At 39.6% G+C, this 20,579-nt stretch overlaps 1 protein-coding gene and 1 pseudogene across 1 annotated transcript; one reads left to right on the forward strand and one right to left on the reverse strand.

Moving 5' to 3' along the window:
* Positions 1-474: 474 nt before the first annotated feature.
* Positions 475-6,962, reverse strand: LOC109112981 (midasin-like). Its single transcript, XM_042777246.1, has 10 exons — positions 6,958-6,962; positions 6,450-6,666; positions 5,583-5,789; positions 4,169-4,300; positions 3,603-3,706; positions 3,266-3,380; positions 3,008-3,183; positions 1,467-1,548; positions 1,269-1,364; positions 475-878 (listed from the first exon to the last, which is right to left on the reverse strand). Exons 1-10 carry the CDS (start codon positions 6,960-6,962, stop codon positions 762-764), a joined length of 1,251 nt encoding a protein of 416 aa, XP_042633180.1. The 3' UTR covers positions 475-761.
* Positions 6,963-9,910: 2,948 nt separating this feature from the next.
* LOC122148920 lies at positions 9,911-17,742 on the forward strand (annotated as a pseudogene).
* Positions 17,743-20,579: the final 2,837 nt, after the last annotated feature.

Below are 20,579 nucleotides of genomic sequence, written 5' to 3' on the forward strand. Positions count from 1 at the left end.
AGCCACATTCATCTTGAAACTGGCTAATTAGCACATTATTAGGAAAGGCGATTTGAAAAGATTCATTATAAAACCTTATACTCACTACCTCTGTTGGTGAAGCTGGATCAAGAATGATTTGCGTGAACATAGACACATCTATGTAGATCGGGGGTGCGCTCCCTTCAGAAACAAAATGTAATCCACTGCGTCTTCAGCGCCTCAGATGTCAGGAGTAAATGAAGACTGCTATGTTCATTATAACATCCAACAACAGAACACCTCAGTCGCTTAGGAGACATTCTTGTCTACATCTGCTCCGGCGGTGAAACAATGGCGGACTGATGACGGCTCACTCAGGGCGGGTCTAAGGTAAGACACCAGTCCAGTCTGTGATGAAACGCCACTGTCAATCAAACTATCGTAGGAGGGGCCTGTCTGTGTGACATCAGATCAGCTCGATTTAAGAAAGGGGAAATGATTTAACGGGATTAAATAAAAACCACTAGGTGGATCTTTATCATTATAGGGTGATTGTGTACACACACTGCCAAAACACATTTCAGTTCAAACAACTTGTAAAAGTGCATGTAGCATCCGATGACCCCTTTAAGAAATCAATCCCATACTGACTCAATTTCTCAGCAGGGTGCCTTCCACACAGGGGTCAATGTTGGCACAGCTAGGCTGGCATTTACTCCATTTGTAACAGAGTAGATTGAAAGGGGAAGAGTGAGACAGATGAATGGGGATGGGTAAGGTTATTATCTGATTATGCAGACTCACATGCTCAGCCGCACAGTGTCGCTCTGCTTGCGTAGTAACATTGCACGGCCCACCGACACCTCCAGCTCCGTCACACTGATTCCAGGCAGGTACATCTGGCAAAAGTGCTGAGCCTGAAATGTCATATTGACAGTATTAGACGGGAATAGTCTCTATATATTATGGAGAAATATAACAGGGTGCTTTTTGGCAATTACTGTAATATTGTACAATTTCTGACCAATGAACTTTCCAAGTAATTTTTGATTGTTTTAGTTAATTTTTAATTGTTTCCAAAAAGTTTTACTCTTTAATAGATGTTTAAACAAGCAATATCCAAGCAGAAATTTCCTTGATATTTCCAATATTTTACTAATTTCATGAGTATTCCAGGCCTGAAAGTCACAAATATAAATGTCAAAATTTACAGGGAATTGTAAAACTCTCTGTTACTCTCAAGGTTTTCCATGTCCATGTAATAGCTTGTGTCAGAAAAGAGATAACACATTGGTGGAGGCTCGCACCTTCTCTCTGGATATGTTGAGTTTGCTGCCAATGATTTCTGCCATCTTGAGTCTGCTCTCAGATTTGGAGAGCATGGCAGTGAAGCAGTCTAGAGCCTGAGAAAAACAGCACAAAATAATTATTTTATTAATAATGAATACTTTAATGTGATCCAACAAGCGAAAAACAGAATAATGAAAGTGACTACAGCTACTCACCTCCAGAAACACATTCTGTGCTGTAGAAGCGCATGAGCTGTCAAAATTTAAGCAGATTCTCTCGCACCATTTCAGCAAGTCTCTGTTAAAAAAAAAAAAAGAATGGAAAAAAAAAGAAAACTTTTTACTACCAAAGATGCAAAGAAAGTAACTGAGTTTTTTTTTTTTAATATGATTTTTTATCAGAAAGATTTACACTACCTTTCAAAAGTCTTTGGTAAAAATTTTTAAGAACTGTATACTTTTTATTTAGCAAGGACTTTTATTTAGCAAGGAAGAGTTCTATTTCAAATAAATGCTGTTCTTTTGCATTTTTATTAATCAAAAATCTTAAAAAAAAAAAAATGTACCATGCTGTGCCCAAAAATATTAAACAGCATAACTGTTTTTAACATTGATAATAATAACAAATATTTGTTAAGCAGCATATTAGAATGATTTCTCTAGGATCACATGACACTAAAGACTTGAATAATAGCTGCTAAAAATTCAGCTTTGTCATCACAGGCCAAAATTCCATTTAAAAAAATATTAGCATAGAAAACAGATATTTTAGTGTAATAATGTTCCACAATATGACGGTTTTCTTCAAATAAATGAGCCATTTAGTGAGCCTTTTTTTTTTTTTTACTTCCACTTGAAATCACAGTCGCCAAAACATTGTTAGGGGGCATGACCGTAGGCAGACTGGCTGCTCAAACTGTTTTTCACCCAGGTTCTCTACAAAGTAGGGGATTGAGCGAGGAAGTGGAAGTGTATTGATTAGTGACAGCAGGGTCTCCACACCACTGAACTTCTCCTGACAGGACAGCCCTCTCATCTGACACACTTTGCCAGCATCAAGTATCAAAAAATATATATATATAAAAAAAACATATTACAAAAAATATTGTTAAATTTATATTGTCTAATTTTGATTTGAATATTTATGGTTTGAATATATTAATAAAATAAGTAATAAATATCTACAAGACAGGTATGACACTCTACATCAGTGTGTGGCATCTATTATACAAAGCTAGTTACATAAATGATTTGCCCCAGCCCAAATCTCTCACTGCGTCTCTGGCTGGGGTTCCACAGTGGGTACAGAGAGATCAATGTGTCATTAACTGCAGCAGCGTCCAGTGGAAAGCTGATGAACAGCCTGAGGCCCAAATACACAACGGATGGACATAGACTGATACATCACAACTCTGCTCTAATGTAACACTGGTGTAAGGGTTGTATTGTAGCGTCACTGCTACACGGTGAGGTCCTAAATGACACTCATCATTTATTGATAAGTCTATGGTGTCATGTCTAGATGCAGAGATATTCGTAAATGCTCACGGGCATTTAAAAGAAACTGCACAAATACAAATCTGATCTGATGATTTAGAGACAGTCCGAATTAGCATGAAATGGTCTGGAGTACATAACTTTGTATCAGTATATTATATCACTACGCTATTAATTATTGCATATTTTTTATTTTTCATACTTATTATAATTCTGCAACAATGATTTTGAACATTTTCTCATGTAATGAAAAGTGTTACCTCAGTGAGAGGCCTCTGCCTTCCAGTGATGTGATGTGTTCATCGGATATGTTTTGGGCTGCACTAGGACCCTGTGGACTGGAGCTGGTTTGATGTCTGTCTCCTGTTAGCTGGCAGTATATGTCCAAAAGACGCTCTACCACAACTGCCAGGTTAGGGTACCTCTTCATTAGGACCTGAACAGAGACACAATATGAGAGATGAAAAATGTTATCAGGACCCACACAAAATCTATTTTGCTGTTAAGGCACAGCTTGCCTGTTTAAGTTCTTCTCGGCTCATGTTGCCGATCTGCAGTTTACTCCAGTATTTGTCCAGAAGTGCAGCATGTGAACTCTGTGGTCGATGCCAGGCTCCTCCACTGTAAAATGTCCTAAAAATAATGATTTTAATCATTATTAAACTGATGTAAAAAATGTAGTTTAAATTATTTCTTATCAGCATATTGAAGACTGGAGTAATGGCTGCTGAAAATTCTGCTTTGGTTTTACAGGAATAAATTATTCCAAACTTTTGGCTGGCACAGTGTGTGTGTGTGTGTGTGTGTGTGTGTGTGTGTGTGTGTGTGTGTGTGTGTGTGTGTAAAAGATCTTACCTTCGTGTTGCAAAAAACTGGAATGATGGGGCTGTCTGAATACAGTCCTCACGTCCTGGAATAGTCAATTTCTTGTTTTCCATGAGAGGAAGCAGAACCGATAGCTATAGAAAAAACAACAACAAGAGCATGATTAAATATAGCTATATCTTCTAAACCATACCATTTACCAGTAGACCAAACCATTTATAACAAAAAAAGAACAAATAGTTTTATTTATACACATTTACATACAGTCTATTTACAAATTCACAATTTGAACATTTATATATACAGTTGTTAATGAAATGAAAATACAATGACATTTTTACTGATAAAAAAAAACACATTTTATTTTTTGTCACTTACAGATTGTAATTCTATACTATAATGCTGTGTAAATGTGCACTGCCGCAAGCTCGTGCAGAGTGTAAATACACCACATGCTATATTTCTTAAACTGCATCAAAAGTACTGTAAATGCAAACACAGCTATAATTAATGCAAATCTGCAACAACTCATTATAACAGAAACATTTCTATAAAAGATTGTATGTTGTCCATGTTTTTGTGCATTTTCCACCCACCACGTCCAAAGGAGCATGATCAATGTCCTCCAGCAGAATCCAGTAACCTTTTGAGACTGCCTGGGTCAGGGATCCTGGCTGCCACACAAACTTTCCAGGAATATCTGTGCAGCTGTACATACCCAGCAACATCTACAGAAAACAAAGGCATGAAAGTGCTTAAAGGGATTATTAACAATGTCCTGGCTAATGGGTGTTATTTTTCAATAGTCCAAAAGTAGTCCATTAAAGTGCATCCATCCATCATAAAAACTGGCCCACATGGCTCTAGGGGGTGAAGAAAGGCCTCCTGAAGCAAATCGATGCGTTTGCTATTGTGAACGCGTGTACAACAGTTAGTGGAAGCTAGAGATGACTTTTTATAAAGTTCTAAAAATGTATTTTTTCTTACAAAAGACAGTTTCTATGGACTACTGAATAATAACACCCATTCACTGCCATTATAAAGCTTGGAAGAGCCAGGACATTTTTAAATATAACATATACACTTAGGATGTAGGGATGGAATTCAATGTAGGGACGGAACGGTTTGCTGAAAAAAAAAGAAAGAAAAAACAGTACTGTTCTTCATACACGGTTCGGCATGCACTAGGACCACGGTTCAACTTAAATCTGTCAAAGCAACTGTAAAATGGTTTGCTATAAATAACAGGTAAAACAAACAGGGTTCGGCTAATGTATGGTTCAGCTGATTGATGCAAATTCTGGCTTTTCACAGCAATGAAAAATAAAAAATGTGGACAAACCATTTACTCTTGTCCAATGTAAATGCCGTATGCTGGAATATGAGCAGTCATTTATGTTATAATCACCTGGTTGCTGATAGCTTGCGCGCACTTGTGAGACCTGAACAGCACACGTTGATATCTGTTTAAACTAAACTCATGTAAGCTTTGCCAGTTTAAACATTTAAGAGCCAGAAGACTCGAGCTTACGCACGCAGTGAGAAGATTTCTGCGTGCGCTCATCTGAAGCGAAGAATTTATACAGTCAAATATGCAATGCTGTTTTACATTTCATTACTTTATTCAATTTCTGTACCTAAAAAAACTGAAAATCACTGTTTATTTTATTTGTATCTTTACTTTATTGTATTTATTTGTGTTGTTGCTTGTAGTTGGATCATTCTTACTTTCTTTATTTTAATTTGACAGTGTAGTTTTTCCCAAAACATAGCACATACCGAACGGTACCGAAACCGTGACTCTCAAACCGTGATACGAACCGTGAGTAAGTTGAACCATTCCACCCCTATTAGGATGGCTTGAGGGTGAGTAAATCATGGGGTGATTTTAAATTTTGGGTGGACTATCCCTTTAACAGCAGATAACTGAAAATATGGTAAAGCTATGAGCAGCAAAATGAAAACAATGGAAAGAATACTAGAATATTTTAAAAGTCAAGCAAATCTCACCTTACTGTCGGTCTGATCTCCAAGCTGAACTTTAAGGATATCAGGGGCTTTAACATGCCCAGTGACGGCAGCAAGATATACAAGAGCAGTTTTTCCACATCCAATTGGCCCTTCCAAAAGAACAGGCTTCTGGGACGCCACAGCCATGGAAAGTCGCCGAAGATTTTGACAGGTTGCATCCACCAGCACCAAACTGCTTAGATTTGTCTGAGAATGATAGAAGATTTAGTGACATTACAATACATGCGCATTCTCCCATATTACACTAATAGAGGTATTGGGAAAAAAAAAAAAACTGATTTTATATTTAAAGTTATATTAAATCTGGCTTCTTTTTTTTTTTTTTAAATAAGCTTAATGTTCTGTTTTTGTATGTTTGCCTTGCCTGTTCATCCTGTCGAGGGGTCTGTCTAGGTAGAATCACCCCACACACCACAGTAACGCTCCGCGTCAGGTCTTCTGTCACCACTTGACCACGGGTGACCTTATTTACCCTCTCTTTCCGCCATAGTGACCTACAAACTCGTTCCCTGATTGGCCAAAACAAGAGCTTTTTCTACTTCCAGCTGCTGTGTAAAGCTATTAACTAATTTCTGAACAATTAGAACAAGGTGATAAAAATCACCATAAAAATAAAAAGATAATGAAACTTACTTCATTTTTCAGACGCAGAATCTCGTCACTCGAAAGTACCTTCCTCAGAAATATTGTTTTCTGGTTATCTGTCATGTGGGATACCAGGGCAAGGCACTGGGCAGTGTAATAAAAAAACAGAGAAAAATGCAAGGATATTATGAAAAGTTCTGGTGAATTTCTGGACGTTCTGAGAGGCTTTGTCTGATCTACAAATTGGCAATACCTTCTGACCATGACGTCACTGGTGAGAAGCTGTGAAACACAGGCACTCCAGTCCCACAGGACACGGAACTTCTCACAGTCGCTTTGGAGGAAGCGGAGGGTGGCCCCCATCAGGTCCCTTAACTTCATTCTTCTAGGCCCATACTGGATGGACACAGCCTCTTCGCTGGTGAAGAAGAGCCTCTGAAATACTGGGGGAGAGCTGCTGAAATACCTCGCTGCAAACCTGTGAGAAAACAATTCAAATCTGATCATGACATACTGGACAATTATTTTGAAGTGGTAATAACATAACCAGGGTCAGGGTTCCAACACTTTTTGACCTTTAAAAGACATTTAGACTAATGACTGAATGGATTTGACAGATTTATTGAAAAGAACTGACTCAAAAAAAAAAAAAAAGAGAGATTTGCTCACAAACAGATAAATCCAATAAATACACAAGAAACTTCCAAAAATTTACTTTTATTTCCAGGTTTTCCAAGACTATGGGAAACTTCTTGCGAATATATTTTACATCATGTAATCCTGAATGGTCACTTACACTTGAGCATCTGGACTGATGTTGAGAAGTTTGCTTAGAGCCACCACACACAAGCGCTCATGGAGGTCATGATTCAGCCTGACATCTACTTTGATCCTCTCAGCATTCCTCTCCAACAGGTCCAGGATCAGTGGCCGTAAGTGACGAGCAATGAGGAGAGTGTACTCCTTCTCCAACAGGAGCTGTACAAGACATTCCAGTACACACTGCCTGTCCTGCTGACTCCATATCTACAAGCAAAAAAAATGCCAGTCAAAACAATAAATAAATAAATGCAATATAATGACAACAATAATAATAATAATCTAAAAATTAGTTATACGAGTAATTTTTTATTTATTTTTTATCTTAAAGGAATATTTTATACCATTAGCAGTCATTACAACCCTATGTGCTACAAAATCTAATTTTGTCGCGTTTTATGTCGGAATCCTATTAGAAAATTCCCATATGGACACTTTTGGATCTGTTTCAAAGTATGATAGATATTCCAGTGTGTTTTTAAGAGCTGGTTTACGTTCACGCCAGTTTCAGTGAATAATGATCATGACTGCAGAAGTAAACAGTGTCTCTTTTATATTGTACACTGTATATCTGTCAAGATAGTAAACAGTGGTGGCATGTTTCAACAACCCAAACTACTTAAACTATGTTGCAAAAGACCAAAATAAACCATCACGCTCAAAACAAGACTGGATTCCCCAAAATAGACTGATAGGCAGAACACTTAAATGACAGTAATTATTAAAACGAATGATTTTAAACCATGCATGCATGTGTACTACAGAAACACTGTACTCTGCATGTGCTAAACAGACAGAAGAAAGCCTCTTATAACGGTCTTACAAAGTGCTCAGATCATGCTGACTTACCTGTTTTGCGAGATACTTGCTGAGTTCGTTGTGACTTTTATCGATATGTCTTGAGATTGCACCTAGAGATGTCAGGCTCAGCTCCAAGCTTTCCATTCTATCATTTGTCGTGAAGATTTCCGACGCTGCCTCTGCGGCTGCTCAAGGCTTTAATATTCCAAGTAGCCTACGTGATGGGAACCATAAGATTCATCACTCGCTTGACTGTCTAGGTTGTGTCACAACACAGCGAGCACGTTCCCGTCAGTATTAAAATCCCTGTCCACATGTGAGTAATTGAAGAGCACTTCCGGGTCATCACGCTCTCTGCGCTGCAAACATGCTGTTGATTTGTTTTTGTTTAATGTTTTGCAAAGAAACGCTTAAATATGTAACAAATATGTTTTTTTTTGTTATTCAGTGTGTGCCACAGCTGTATTTAATTTCCAATGCTCCTCAAAACGTGTATAGACTTTATCATATTTGGTCAAATCACAGAGCTGTGGTGTAGCATTACTCACATTAATTACATTTATGAGGCCTGTTTACTTAATTTTTGTCAACGAGTGAAGTGTAGGTAATCTTTGGCAATGATACAAGCTCTGGAGGGTGTTTTCTTAACAGTAGTTGGATTTGAGCTTTAATACGGTTGCAATCTGTATAAATACTTGGCCAGCAATAATCTATGATGAGGCATGCTTTACATTATTTAGTCAAACTGTTTTCTATTACACCATTTTTAAGAATAATATGCATTGCTATAGTCAAAATTAACCAATTAAAAGTAAAAAGGGGATTAAATATTCAGGTTTTTAAAAATAGTCTCCTATTCTCATTTTAAAACCCCAGAAGAAACGACATAAACATACGTATAAAATACAATAAACAGCATACCAGTACTGAAAAAAACGAAACAATCTAATATTGCATTATAACATATCATACAAATACCAAATATAGACTATTTGTATTTAAAAGTCTAGAAATATGCGAGCAATTGCTTAGGAATGTGAAATTTAGCTAAGAAAATAAATTTTTTTAATGTATATATATATGTTTTTTTTTTTTTTTTTTATTTATTATTATATGTTTATATTTATTTTTTTTATTTTTTTTTTTATTCAATCTTACATTAATGAACATAGAACAAATAACATACAGAGCATAGCATAAGACAGTCAGTGCAATACAAAGTGTGACATTAATTAGTAATGGGGGATCTAAAAATAATGTCATAATATTTTAAACATGTTAATGACTTTTTGTTTTTTAACAATTTCAGTGAAGAATCAAATTCCACTAAAAATACCTTAAATATTGGGGATGAGTTTAAGCACTTTTGTTTATATATATAAAATTTTGCCGGCAATATGAATAAATTAACAATGTATTCAAGACCTTTGTTAACATTACTTTCATAGCACACAATTATATCCTTTAAAGAAAAACAATAATGGCATTCTTTTAGAAAAGGGGAGACCGCGGGAAAATGATGTCACTTCCTGTTTGGCGAATGTGTATGGTGAAAGGTTGGCGCGGAGCTGATGGAAGTATTACGAGGAATATTTTAATCGCTGTCTACAAGAAAATTGGGAATTAACTGTAAATGTCATTATAAGTTACCCGTGCATTAGCATGAGTGTCAGATCCTGAAGTCTGTTCTGTAGTGTTTGGCTCATCTTTCAGTTTATATCCGCCTGTTGTCGTTAGCTCACCACCAGAGATACAGGTATTGTTCATATAAAGTTACTGTAACTTTGATTTCACTTTGTGAACATACTATAGGTATAATGTATTTTGGTCGCTTTAATTCGTCGGAGCTTATGTAAATCCACGATTGCACAAGCGTAGTTTGTGTAAAGAATTGATAGTGGAATTGTTGGCTGTTTTTATTACTTCTCCAGCTCTATATTTTAATTGGTTCTTTTGTTCTTTTAGTATCACGTTTTAAATTATTTCAGTACGGTGTTTTCTTCACTACATGACAGGAAGTGGTGAAGTTGACCTGTTGCTGATATAGTCACTGTTTTCAGGAACTTACTGTGCTATTCATTGTCTTTCGGTAGCTGACTAACATGGATTTTATGGATGAACTTTATGGAGATCTTGATGACAAGCCTTTTGGTAAGACAGCCATTCTCTCCTGTGCAACAGACGTTTCTTTATTTTCACATTGTTAAACATGCTGTTTTCAGTCGGGATCAGTAGTATGTTCCTGTGATTGTACCTATTATCTAGTATTTACTTAAGCCTTTATCACTATTTTATTCTTCAAGTTGATTTTAAAAATAATCCACAAGAATAAAATAACATTATTATAGGCACAAAATGCATGAGTGTGACGTCTGATGTTTATCGTATGTAATTTGTTCTGTATGTCATTTAATCCAGATAATGCTGTTTTATTTACCTCTTTTGTTCTATTCCCCAATTTTTTTTTGTCTTAACTGGTTCAAAGATTTCAAAGCTCTGAAAACATAACATATATGTATTGTTCAAGTGTATATGCTGGAGTTGTTGTTGCATTATGACATATCAGTGTTTGTGTTTGTTACAGGTACTCTGCATCACAATGAAGGACTCGGTGGATATATACTCTGGCCTGGAAAACAGCCCTAAGATTGATGGGCACAGAGGTGGGTTTCATTAATTAGTCTTCAATTGAGTACAGCACATTGTTTTTTATTGAAAGTCACTTTGTTTATGTATTTGTACTCAGAAATAGAAGGATAACACTTTTTAGATTGTCCAGTAATTATTGTAGTGTCCTTTTTTTAAATTAGGTAAGTCAACCCTCTTCTTTCCCACACACAATGGAATCCATGGATATATATGAGGACATTATCAAGGGAGCGAACCAAGACGAAAAGGAAGGCATCGACTTATAATGAGGTATGTGAACTTGAGAGCTTTGAATATGGATGCATGGCATGCTATTGTTTTGGTTTTGCATTTAAAAGTGAAGAAATGGACAGAAAAATGTTGTCTCATTGTACTTATCTTCTATTACAGTTAAAGCAAAAATTTGATGAAGCACAAAAACCAAGTTAAGGAACTGCCCTCACAGTTACAGCTACTGCAGACAAAGGTGTGTTTCCTTTTAACGGTAGGATCTATTATACATTGATGAATAAATACCACCACAAATTAGTTACAATCTTGGAATAAATAGTTTTGGTTTTTTGCGCTTTTTACTATTTAAAGAATTCCAGTTTGAACAGTGCAAATATACTCCTGAAGAAGAACATCTGTTCTCCTCATCAAGACGGCTAGAATGGAGAATTGTGCGTAAGGATGGGGAAATTAGCAGACTCAGTAATAGGTAAAACTCCAGCTCTGGTATACGAAGATCACAAACAGATGTTTCATGCAAAGCCTGGCTTGTGTCAGGATTGGAGTGTTTTATATAAAACTCACCCTTTCCTGTTTTTGTGTGTGTTGTCATCACAGGTCATTGGTCGAGGAAGTTACGGTCAACAAATGTTCATCGATCTCAAATGGAAAGTGGTTTCCGACAACCACAAGGCCCAGTTTGAGATAATTCTACACCCAGTTCTGTTTTGAAATCACAAGGTTCTAGACAAGATAATGTTATGAATGAAAGTGTAAATCCGCACAAAGGTAAGAAACTCTCTATGTCGGATCACTGTACAAATATACCCACCAACAACGTAACTACAGTTCACCACAACCATTTGAAGGTGCTCCAGAGATGCCCTAGAACTGGTTCTTGATAGTCCTCTGCAGTGTCAGAATAAATCTGGCTGCTAAATCTGACATTAAGACTGTTGACTGTTCTCAGACCCCCACTGTTCAACAAGAGAAGGAGTACGCACCTGTTCATCCTAATAGAACATCAGAAAGTGTAAAAAATCCCACCACATCGACAGTGGCAGATGTCTCAGATGCTCTCCCCCTCAAACGAATGACTCTTGCACAGAGTAGTTCCCGATACAACTACTGATTGTAGTTGGTGGAGGACAATAAGAACAGTCCATCAAAACAAGCAGATAAGCTAGAAAAACCACAAAAATGGCACAAGCCGAGGACAAAGAGTGTAACGCGAAGGATAAGAATGAGTCACAAAAGTCTCAGAGAAGTAGTGAACAGCAAGTCAGGAAGAACTGAAAAGGAGCTCATTAAAAGATAGTTCTGTGTCCAATGAAAACAGGAATCAGCAGCCTGAGGGTTCCAGTCATTCTTAAAAGTTCAGGAACAGTCAAAAACCCCTTCCTCGCAGTCACACAAAGCCTCACCATCTGTTTCTTCCCAGTTCATCCAGAAGTTCTGTTAAGACAATGGCCGATGTAGAGACACAGAGTAAAGGGCACATGCAATCAATCTAAATGCAGACAGAAACTAGCAGAGAAACAAAACCCTCTGGCTTGAGCCAGCACAACTTGTACTGTGGTGGGATGAAGCACAGCCATTCCCAAAACCACAAAGGAAGAAAAGAGATGCAAGTGGCCATGAAAGGAAACAAGGAGAAACGTTCCAGTGCAGAAAGGAGGAGCCAGCAGAACTGAAAGAAGCAGAGACCATGAGCAAAAGAGGCCGAAGGAGAGTGACACAGAGTAAAAGAAATAGGTAACAGCAGCAGCAGCAGCAGCAGTAGCAGTAAAGAAAGAAGCAACAGATCAGACAGTAGCAAAGAGTATGAGCGAAGGAGTGTGCGGGAAAAGGATAATAAAGCTGAAGATAAAAGATCTAAGCCAGAACAGTGTGAGTTCTGCTTCTGGGCAGCGCTTTTTCTCTGCTCAATGTGATTTTCAACGCGAGGGTGTTTTAATGAGAAATCATCATTATTAAAGGCAGTAAGGGTCCACTCACAGCTATGATAAAGCTAGAAAGATGGAGGATTATAATTAATGCCCTGTCAAAAATGGAAATTGGTTTGGAGAAAAGGGTATAGACAAGGAGCAGAGAAAGATAAAAAGGTGGACGTTTTGGAGCATAGGGGGGTACATAGCACAAAGCATCAAAAATGCCCTTATCAAAGATTTTAGAAAGAACTCTCCTACCAAAGCACAGTGTTGTCAGAAAAAGGTCAAGATCAGTAACGAATTTGAGCAAGACGGACACCTTGAAACTGAGTCCCCATCAATGGTAGCTGTCACCACCCAAATCCCTGCAAAACAACTGAGGAGTGCATAGTCCACACAGCATAAACTGAGTTTCATGGAAGAACTTCTGATCTACCTTATCGCCTGCTTACAAAAATCAAGAAGAGCAACGGTCCTCGGATAAAGAAGAGCCGCGAGTGGCGTAACCTCTGACACGATGCTTCGATCTCGTGCTAAACTAGCAGTATTAATCTGGATCCTTGGGAGGAGTTCATCATTTGTCTATAGATGTAATCACCGAGCATCGCTTAGGGAGCAATGTGAGCATGCGGTATGAGTGATCGCGGCTCTCCCTCGATCTCCAGCATCGAAAAAGAGAGGACCTTATTCACTACGTCATCCTTGTCATACAGTTCTGGACCAGTTGTTGAATTTCTACACCACTCCGCCTTGTGAGGGCTCCACTCTATGCGGAAGCCTTTCACTGTGTAACCAACCAAATTGGTATCGTACACGGACAGATGTCCCCCAATAAAAAACGCCCCATAACGCTCAGTAGGCCTCTGTGCCTAGAGCACAGCTCCATTGTGACAGGGGCCGCAGGTAGAAACCGTACCAAGACTTAATAGAATCTGATGTAGTTAGACGCAAAGATTCATTCTCAAAATTAACTCTGACAAGAGAATCTCCAAATCGTGCTCCTGTCGATACACTGCCTTCATATTCTCTCGAAGACACTCTAAGGGAATTAGAGATAATTCATGTTGTCTTGTATTATCTTTCACCCCGATTAAAATACTCCAGATGCAGTTAGTTCAGATCGATATTCTCCTGCGACTTCAGAGTCGTGAACGGCTTTATGAAGCAACTAAGGATCAGGGGGTGTAGCAAAATGTATCTGCCGAGAAATCCAAGCGGTCTCGAGCGAAGTCGAGATTCAGGAGTCATAATTATACCACCAGGATCATATGTGGCTATGCTCAAGATAATGCGTCATCCTCGGCAAGCTACCAAAAAAAAAAACGAGCCAAAGTGTCATGACTCTCAAATATATGTGTCTACACGACTTTACCGGAATGGAGGGTGGGCATGGTGTGCCACCTGAAGGTTCTGCGTATATGCACAATTTAGGGCAGCAGTACATTGATGATCGCACGCAACGTTATTTGTGATTCTTGCAGAATGTCGGGGATACTTCAACACAGGACAGTCAGGGGGCCAGGGGTAAAGCAATTGAAACTTCAAAAATTATATGACATACCACACATGTGCTTTTTTCTCCATCATAGCAACATCCTGAAATTGTCTATCGGATCAAAGAACTCTACCAGTCTCAAGTCAATTATGTTAGAGAGAACAAGTACCGGTCCAAATGATCAGCAGACCGCTACTGTCGCAGTGTATGGATACTATGTTCATTATCTTCACAACTCGTCTCTGATGCCAGACTCCACTGATACGAGAAGCGAATCAGAACACAAAGTCATCACACCCCTTTTTGCTTGGTGCCCTGCTGAACGACTCCATGATGGGCTTACTCCAATTAGGACATCAAGGGTATTCAGATGAGCACTTGAGAGAGGCCTCTTACAGGCCCAGGCCGTCAGGTTGAAGCAAGTACCGCCATCAGCGATGCTGAGATAGCACCCACATGTCAACACGTTCGTAACAGAAGCTACGTTTTGGGGTTTTTATTTCGGCCGACAATATGGCTTTGTTTCATCGTGTACGCTTCCCATAATGTCCTTGAATAGACCATTAACGTTTTTTAATAGAACATTTGATGGCAATGATGGTTGCATGAACGTTTCCCACCCTGTTTTATATGTGTCCAACCTGTGCTCCTTTACTTTTCTATTGGGCTGTTTGTTTCTCCCCAAGGAATCTTAGCTGCCATTTACGGTAGACACAACCTGGCTGTATAAGGGAGTGAACTGAATGTGAAGTGTTATGGACAATTAGATACACAGGAGTACGACTAAAGTCACCTGACCTCCATCTGAGATAGCAGACTCGCTACTACAATGGTACAACACGATGCACTCTCAGCTGGTTGACAGGCGGGAATGATGATCTCTCTATGCTGGTGGAAGATAGTGAGTGGAGCAGTGGAAGAAGGAGGGACTCTCCTGGTTTAGCCAGAACTCCGTCCCAAGCGAAAACAAGACAAAGTGGTGCTGGGATTTTCAGCTCAGGGACTGATATCAGTCGCCGCTTAAAAGTATAGGCAGTTGGGAAACGAGTGTCCCAACACGAAATCTTGCAGCCCTGCATAAATATTCAGAGCGAAATCTAAGAGTTCAAAGTCATCTTGATTCTAACAACAGTCCCACCTCAAGATACAAGAGCTATTAAAAGAAATGCTGCTTGCATCCCACACGTGAGTGAAGCAGCAGGCCGATCAGAACAAACCATAGATGTGTTTTATGGACATGTGAGCGATCCATTCGAGTTGTAATTGAGGGAAAAAGTACACATGAAGCTCTCTTCAAAAACTGTCCGCCAAAACTGCCTGTTCCCTGGCTTATTGGTGGATATGGCTCAGGCTTCCTTTATAGAATCAATCAATGCTGTCGACGTGGTAAAAGTGTTTGATGTCCAATTTAATGGCATCCAAATTCGCAATACTACAACATTATATCCCTAAGCATAGAGCAACGGATCTAGCACGAAATGGCATTTGGCAAATCGTTATTTTGCAGCAAGCGCTAGGAACCTCACGCAGAAGTGGGGGACATTTGGTGGAATCCGCGTCAGGTATGAACTATCTTTGTTCAAGGAACTGAACACGGCACTCAACAGGTGGGTCTGGAGCACAGCTACATTTGAAAATAACACTCACTAACTCTTCAAAGGAAACAGAGATTGAATGTGGAGGTGTGGAAAAAAGGAACCTCTTTCTACCCACCCGGGCATCTTCACAGCGGGCCAAAGAGGTCAATAAGTGAAACTCGGTAGCAGTTTCTGGTAGAGAAGGAACGCCCTCCAAAGAATACTTCCTAGGCATGGGTCTATGGGAGTAGAGGGTACACAAATGTAAAAGCTGTCATGCTATGAAGAGTGATCAGCCCCGGTGGAAAGGTGTGAAAAAGCTATCCCTCATGATTGCTACTTTGTCCTCTGACAGGTCTGTCCACGAATGTACCTCTGGACTGAGGACCTACGGAAATCTACTGCCTACTGGCCGAAGTCGTCTCCACCATACTGGACCTAGTCCGGATCTGTATGACATTACTCTCACCCCACCGAGCACACAACAATACTTAACCTTCACTTTGGTCTCCGACTCGCCAATGGGGAGAGATTATTCAAGTGCCTATTTGCATAGGTTCTGATTTGCGCTAATCTTGGGTTCCCATAGTGTGACCAAGGTACAAGTTCGGCCCTCATCAACACCTCGAGAAGGAGAGGACTTCCAGGGGCGAGCTTTGATTGGGATTAGGACACCAAATAAGCCCACCCCATCTAACTTCCTCACATCTCCCTGGCCTTTCCATTTTTGCCCCCTGACAAGTTTTGCTTCAGAATAACAATAATGCTGGTCGACCCAGCCATTCTCGATGAGAGCTGCTTGTTATGAAGTTTCCCGCTAACTCTGAACCTTGCCATCTTTCATGTCCATACATCGCAATCTAATTTGGCGAGAAGATCTCGCAGTCGTTCCTTTACCATGCCTCTCAGGCCCACAAGGCATATAGTCACGTGAGGTTTTTGCACCCTGGAACTGGACAGCCACGGTCCTGATGCACAAGAACTATGAGCGTCCTGGGAGCCCGATTATAGCGGAGACGCTCTTCTCGATGGAGAAGTGGCGCTGAGCAGGAACAGCAACCATTCTGGGAAAACCGAAAACTCCAGTTGTGGGTCGAGTACCACGCGAGGACATGTGGAGGCCTCCGGATTGCACCTGCCGTTTCTCAATTCCAGGCCCATTTAGAGCCAATGCCGGCTGTGGATCAATGGATGAGTTCAAAGGATCAATTTTCAGTTGATGCGCGAAAATTAAGTCAAGAGAACCATCATCTGGCCCATTTGAAAGTAGTCGAAATGAAGGGGATATAAGCAAGCACCAAAATTAGTCCGCATGTCAAGAGCCGGTTCTCAAAGCCTATTCTCCCACTCTGGGACATGAAGACCCTGGTTTCCATAAAAAAAAGAACCCCGGATAGAAATCGAAACATAATCCCCAGCTATAGGTTAATGAGTCCTGTCACATTTCAATCCCGCACTCGCAGCCTCACATGTTCCGCCAACACTCCTCCTCTGAAGGTGTTTGTGACCCCTCATCCCGCAACACAGTCCTGACGCGTGGTTCCAAGAACGATGTGTTAACGGCGCATGGTGAAAAGTCGTGCAACAGAGAATGAAATTTTCAGAGGGTTGATGTCAGGATAAAGTCTCAAGCAGCCATTCAACAGCGCAATTGCACAAGAGTCTTTGGTGTACGCGGGTGTCATAGGGCCATGCCCGTAAAACAACGGTCAAGGCCCCAAGGCCAACCCTGCCCAACAAGTCACGAAATCTTCAAGCTCCACATTCCAAGTCTAGGCATCACAGCCACGGCCCGCCCTCCTCCCCACCGCCCAACACTCCAAAATTGCCGACTCCCAAGGTGTCCCCTCGCAGCCCTGTCGCTCCGAACTGTATCCCTGAAGACGAACGGGGACGGTCGTGGTGACGTGGGACCAGGTTTTGATGACCACCTTCTAGATACCAACACCGGCGTGGCACATTCCCATGTGCCCACCGACGTCCCCAAAATTCCACATTACTCCAATGCCTACCCCTTAACAGCCATGGTCCTTGAAAGGGCTGCAGATCGGGACAACCACTCAGGCGCTTAAAAAGGCAGAGGGCAACCTCCCCCAGACCCCATTTGCTGCTCCTGTCCCCAAAAGGTTCACCGACGTCAGCAGCGTCAGGTATTCTTCATTCTTGTGTTCCTTTCAAATCTGCACGTCAGACCACAGCTTGTTGTACCGCTAATTGATTTGCTGTTCTTTAGACAGATCGCAGGATCGGGTTCTCTCAACTGAGTGCCGCTGTTTCAAAGACGAAAGGGAAAATGGCGACTTGAACAACAAGACCGAACTGACTGAAATGGCAAATGGCGGCTAGATCTCCATCGATTGTTACGAGCTCTGAAGAAATATATGTTTGAATCTGACAAATCGACTGGGTAAGTGTATTGTACTGTTTTTGCGCGTTGCATCTGTTTGAAGCACCGGGGGAGCCGTTTCGAGTGAGTAACATATCTCTACCAAACGCTGATGCCAGATCGTATCCATGGGGTTATTACCTGTTTTTATGAAGCGCTGTAATGTTTTTGGCTGGTTCTTGCGGATTTAAGTCCTTACCAGCGTGGTCAGTTCAACTTAGCGAGAAAAATTTAAGGAGTGAGAGACCTGGCACGACGCACACCACTGTGAGGGCCCCACGGTGTTAAATACGCACGAAGGTCCATAGCGAGACAACCTGCCACTGTGAGGCTACACTGCTGCTGGGCTCCCCACCCACCAATTTTACACAAATACCCTGTCACGGTACAATTAAACATCCACTAACCCCACGTACCTACAGGAACGGTTTCATCGAATTTTCAGTGCATAAAGCTTTGTAGACGCAATAATGCTACACGACATGAAATTCCACGCCTTATTGTCCGCTTCTTATGGCACGCATTTGGTGATAGCGCCAACGGTTATCCCCTATAGTTGGTATTTTGGTTGAGGTGCAGACAAATATTTTGATGCCCGGAACATGAATGAACATACAATGGTATCCAGTAATTTGAAGACACATCCCTCACTTGTTCACCAACGTTGACGTGCAGCATTTGCAATGCTTTGAACCTAACCTCTGAAGACTACAGAATGCTTTTAAATCGCTTGACCTAAAAATGCTTATCTGCCAATAGGCCTCATGTTTAGATTCACTTAATTTTTCCCCCCCTTTTGTTTTGTGAATGAGGTTGGTCGTCATTCCCGTTGATAAAACATGGCTGTAAATGTAGAGATGGTAAGGAGAATTCCTTGTTTGTTTGGTACTCTGTTGTCAGAATTTGAGTTTAAAATCTTTTTCCATTAGTCATCCTCATAGATGCAATTTGATATTGTCATATTAAGAGTAACACATTTTTGTTGTTTTATAGGTAATGAGTAAGAGGATTGTTCCCTTGTGTATATATTTGTAAAGTGCAATTGAACTGAAAGATTTTTATGTTTTATGTATGTCTTTTTAAACCATTTTATTTTTCTCTAAGAGAGAAACCTAGATGTGGGAAAAAATACATTGTATGTTGTTTGGAAATACATTTTGTAAATATTTATAACTTCTGACAGACCTCTTTTGAAATAAAGCTTATTTATTTAAAGGGCATGTTCATTTTGAGATGAATATTTCAGTTTCTAAACTGCATTATAATACTAGTACTTACCTTTTCTTTTCTTGTCTATCATATTCTTAAAAAAAAAAAAACCTTTTGGCTACGTGTTCTGTACTAGACTAACAGACTTGTCATAGCACTTGTATACCGTTGTTCTCTCGTTGATCTGATTGCTTCTATTGTTCTCATTTGTAAGTCGCTTTGGATAAAAGCGTCTGCTAAATGATTAAATGTAAATGTAAATGCATTCTAAAATGCATAATCTTTCTCAATAATTTGTATCTCTCTTTTTGGATTAGTCAATTCAAAATATAAATTTTTTTTTTTTAATATCACAGGATAGTGATAGAGGATAGTTTGTGGAACCAAACATTGGGAAACATTTAAAATGATACTAAAATGATACTAAAAAAAATATTAATATTAACCAACTGGTGGTTGATGGTTTTAGTGGACGTTTGAAGTTATGTCCCAAAATAACCTATCACTATAATATTTAGGCTTACTATTGTAGTTTGTAGCAAATAAATGCAGTCACTGAACAATTCACAGCTAATTGACAGTTCTATGGTCCAGGCACAAGTGGGATATTTAGGTCACACTCTGGCTGTTGTTAACCTTACTTCACCTCTGAAATCCACCTTCAGGAATGTGAGCCAGCTGTTAATAGCTTAGTACAAATAGATATGTAATTAACTGTGGAGGTTTAACAATTGAACACTGTTCAGCTTCACGTTACAAATTACACTTCACTAGCACAATGTTGAGATTTAATTAAAGCCTGCCACTTAAGCTCATTTACTTACAGTATATGTCTACATTTTACCTTTTATAGTTTTTTTTTAATATAGAAAATATTAGCATTTATGTACAAGAATTCCAAGAATTTTAGCTATATGTAACCTGAGTCAAGAAAATGATCACATAATTTTATAAATGGCAAAACACCTGATGAACTTTTCTATATTTATTTAAAACTTTTATAAATATATTTTGTACTGGCACACTCAAGTCTCACAGGTTACATGAGTGTGGACAGAAGTTTAATCTGGTTCTTTAGCTTCTCTCTCATTACATCACTCTCAGACTACAGAAAAGCTAAAAATAGCCCTTCAAGCGTGCGTTTGGCTATGAAATCGGACGTCTCATTGATCATCATGTCTCGCCTAGACACAAGGGCTGTATTAGTGGAATACTGACTTATTGCTTACCAAATACTGCACAATACACATCTGCACAGAGCATACTATTTTTAAAAATGAGTGTAACAGTGTATTATGCAACAATTAATGTTTC

This window comes from Cyprinus carpio, chromosome A20 (assembly GCF_018340385.1).
Source record: "Cyprinus carpio isolate SPL01 chromosome A20, ASM1834038v1, whole genome shotgun sequence".
Lineage (NCBI taxonomy): Eukaryota > Metazoa > Chordata > Actinopteri > Cypriniformes > Cyprinidae > Cyprinus > Cyprinus carpio.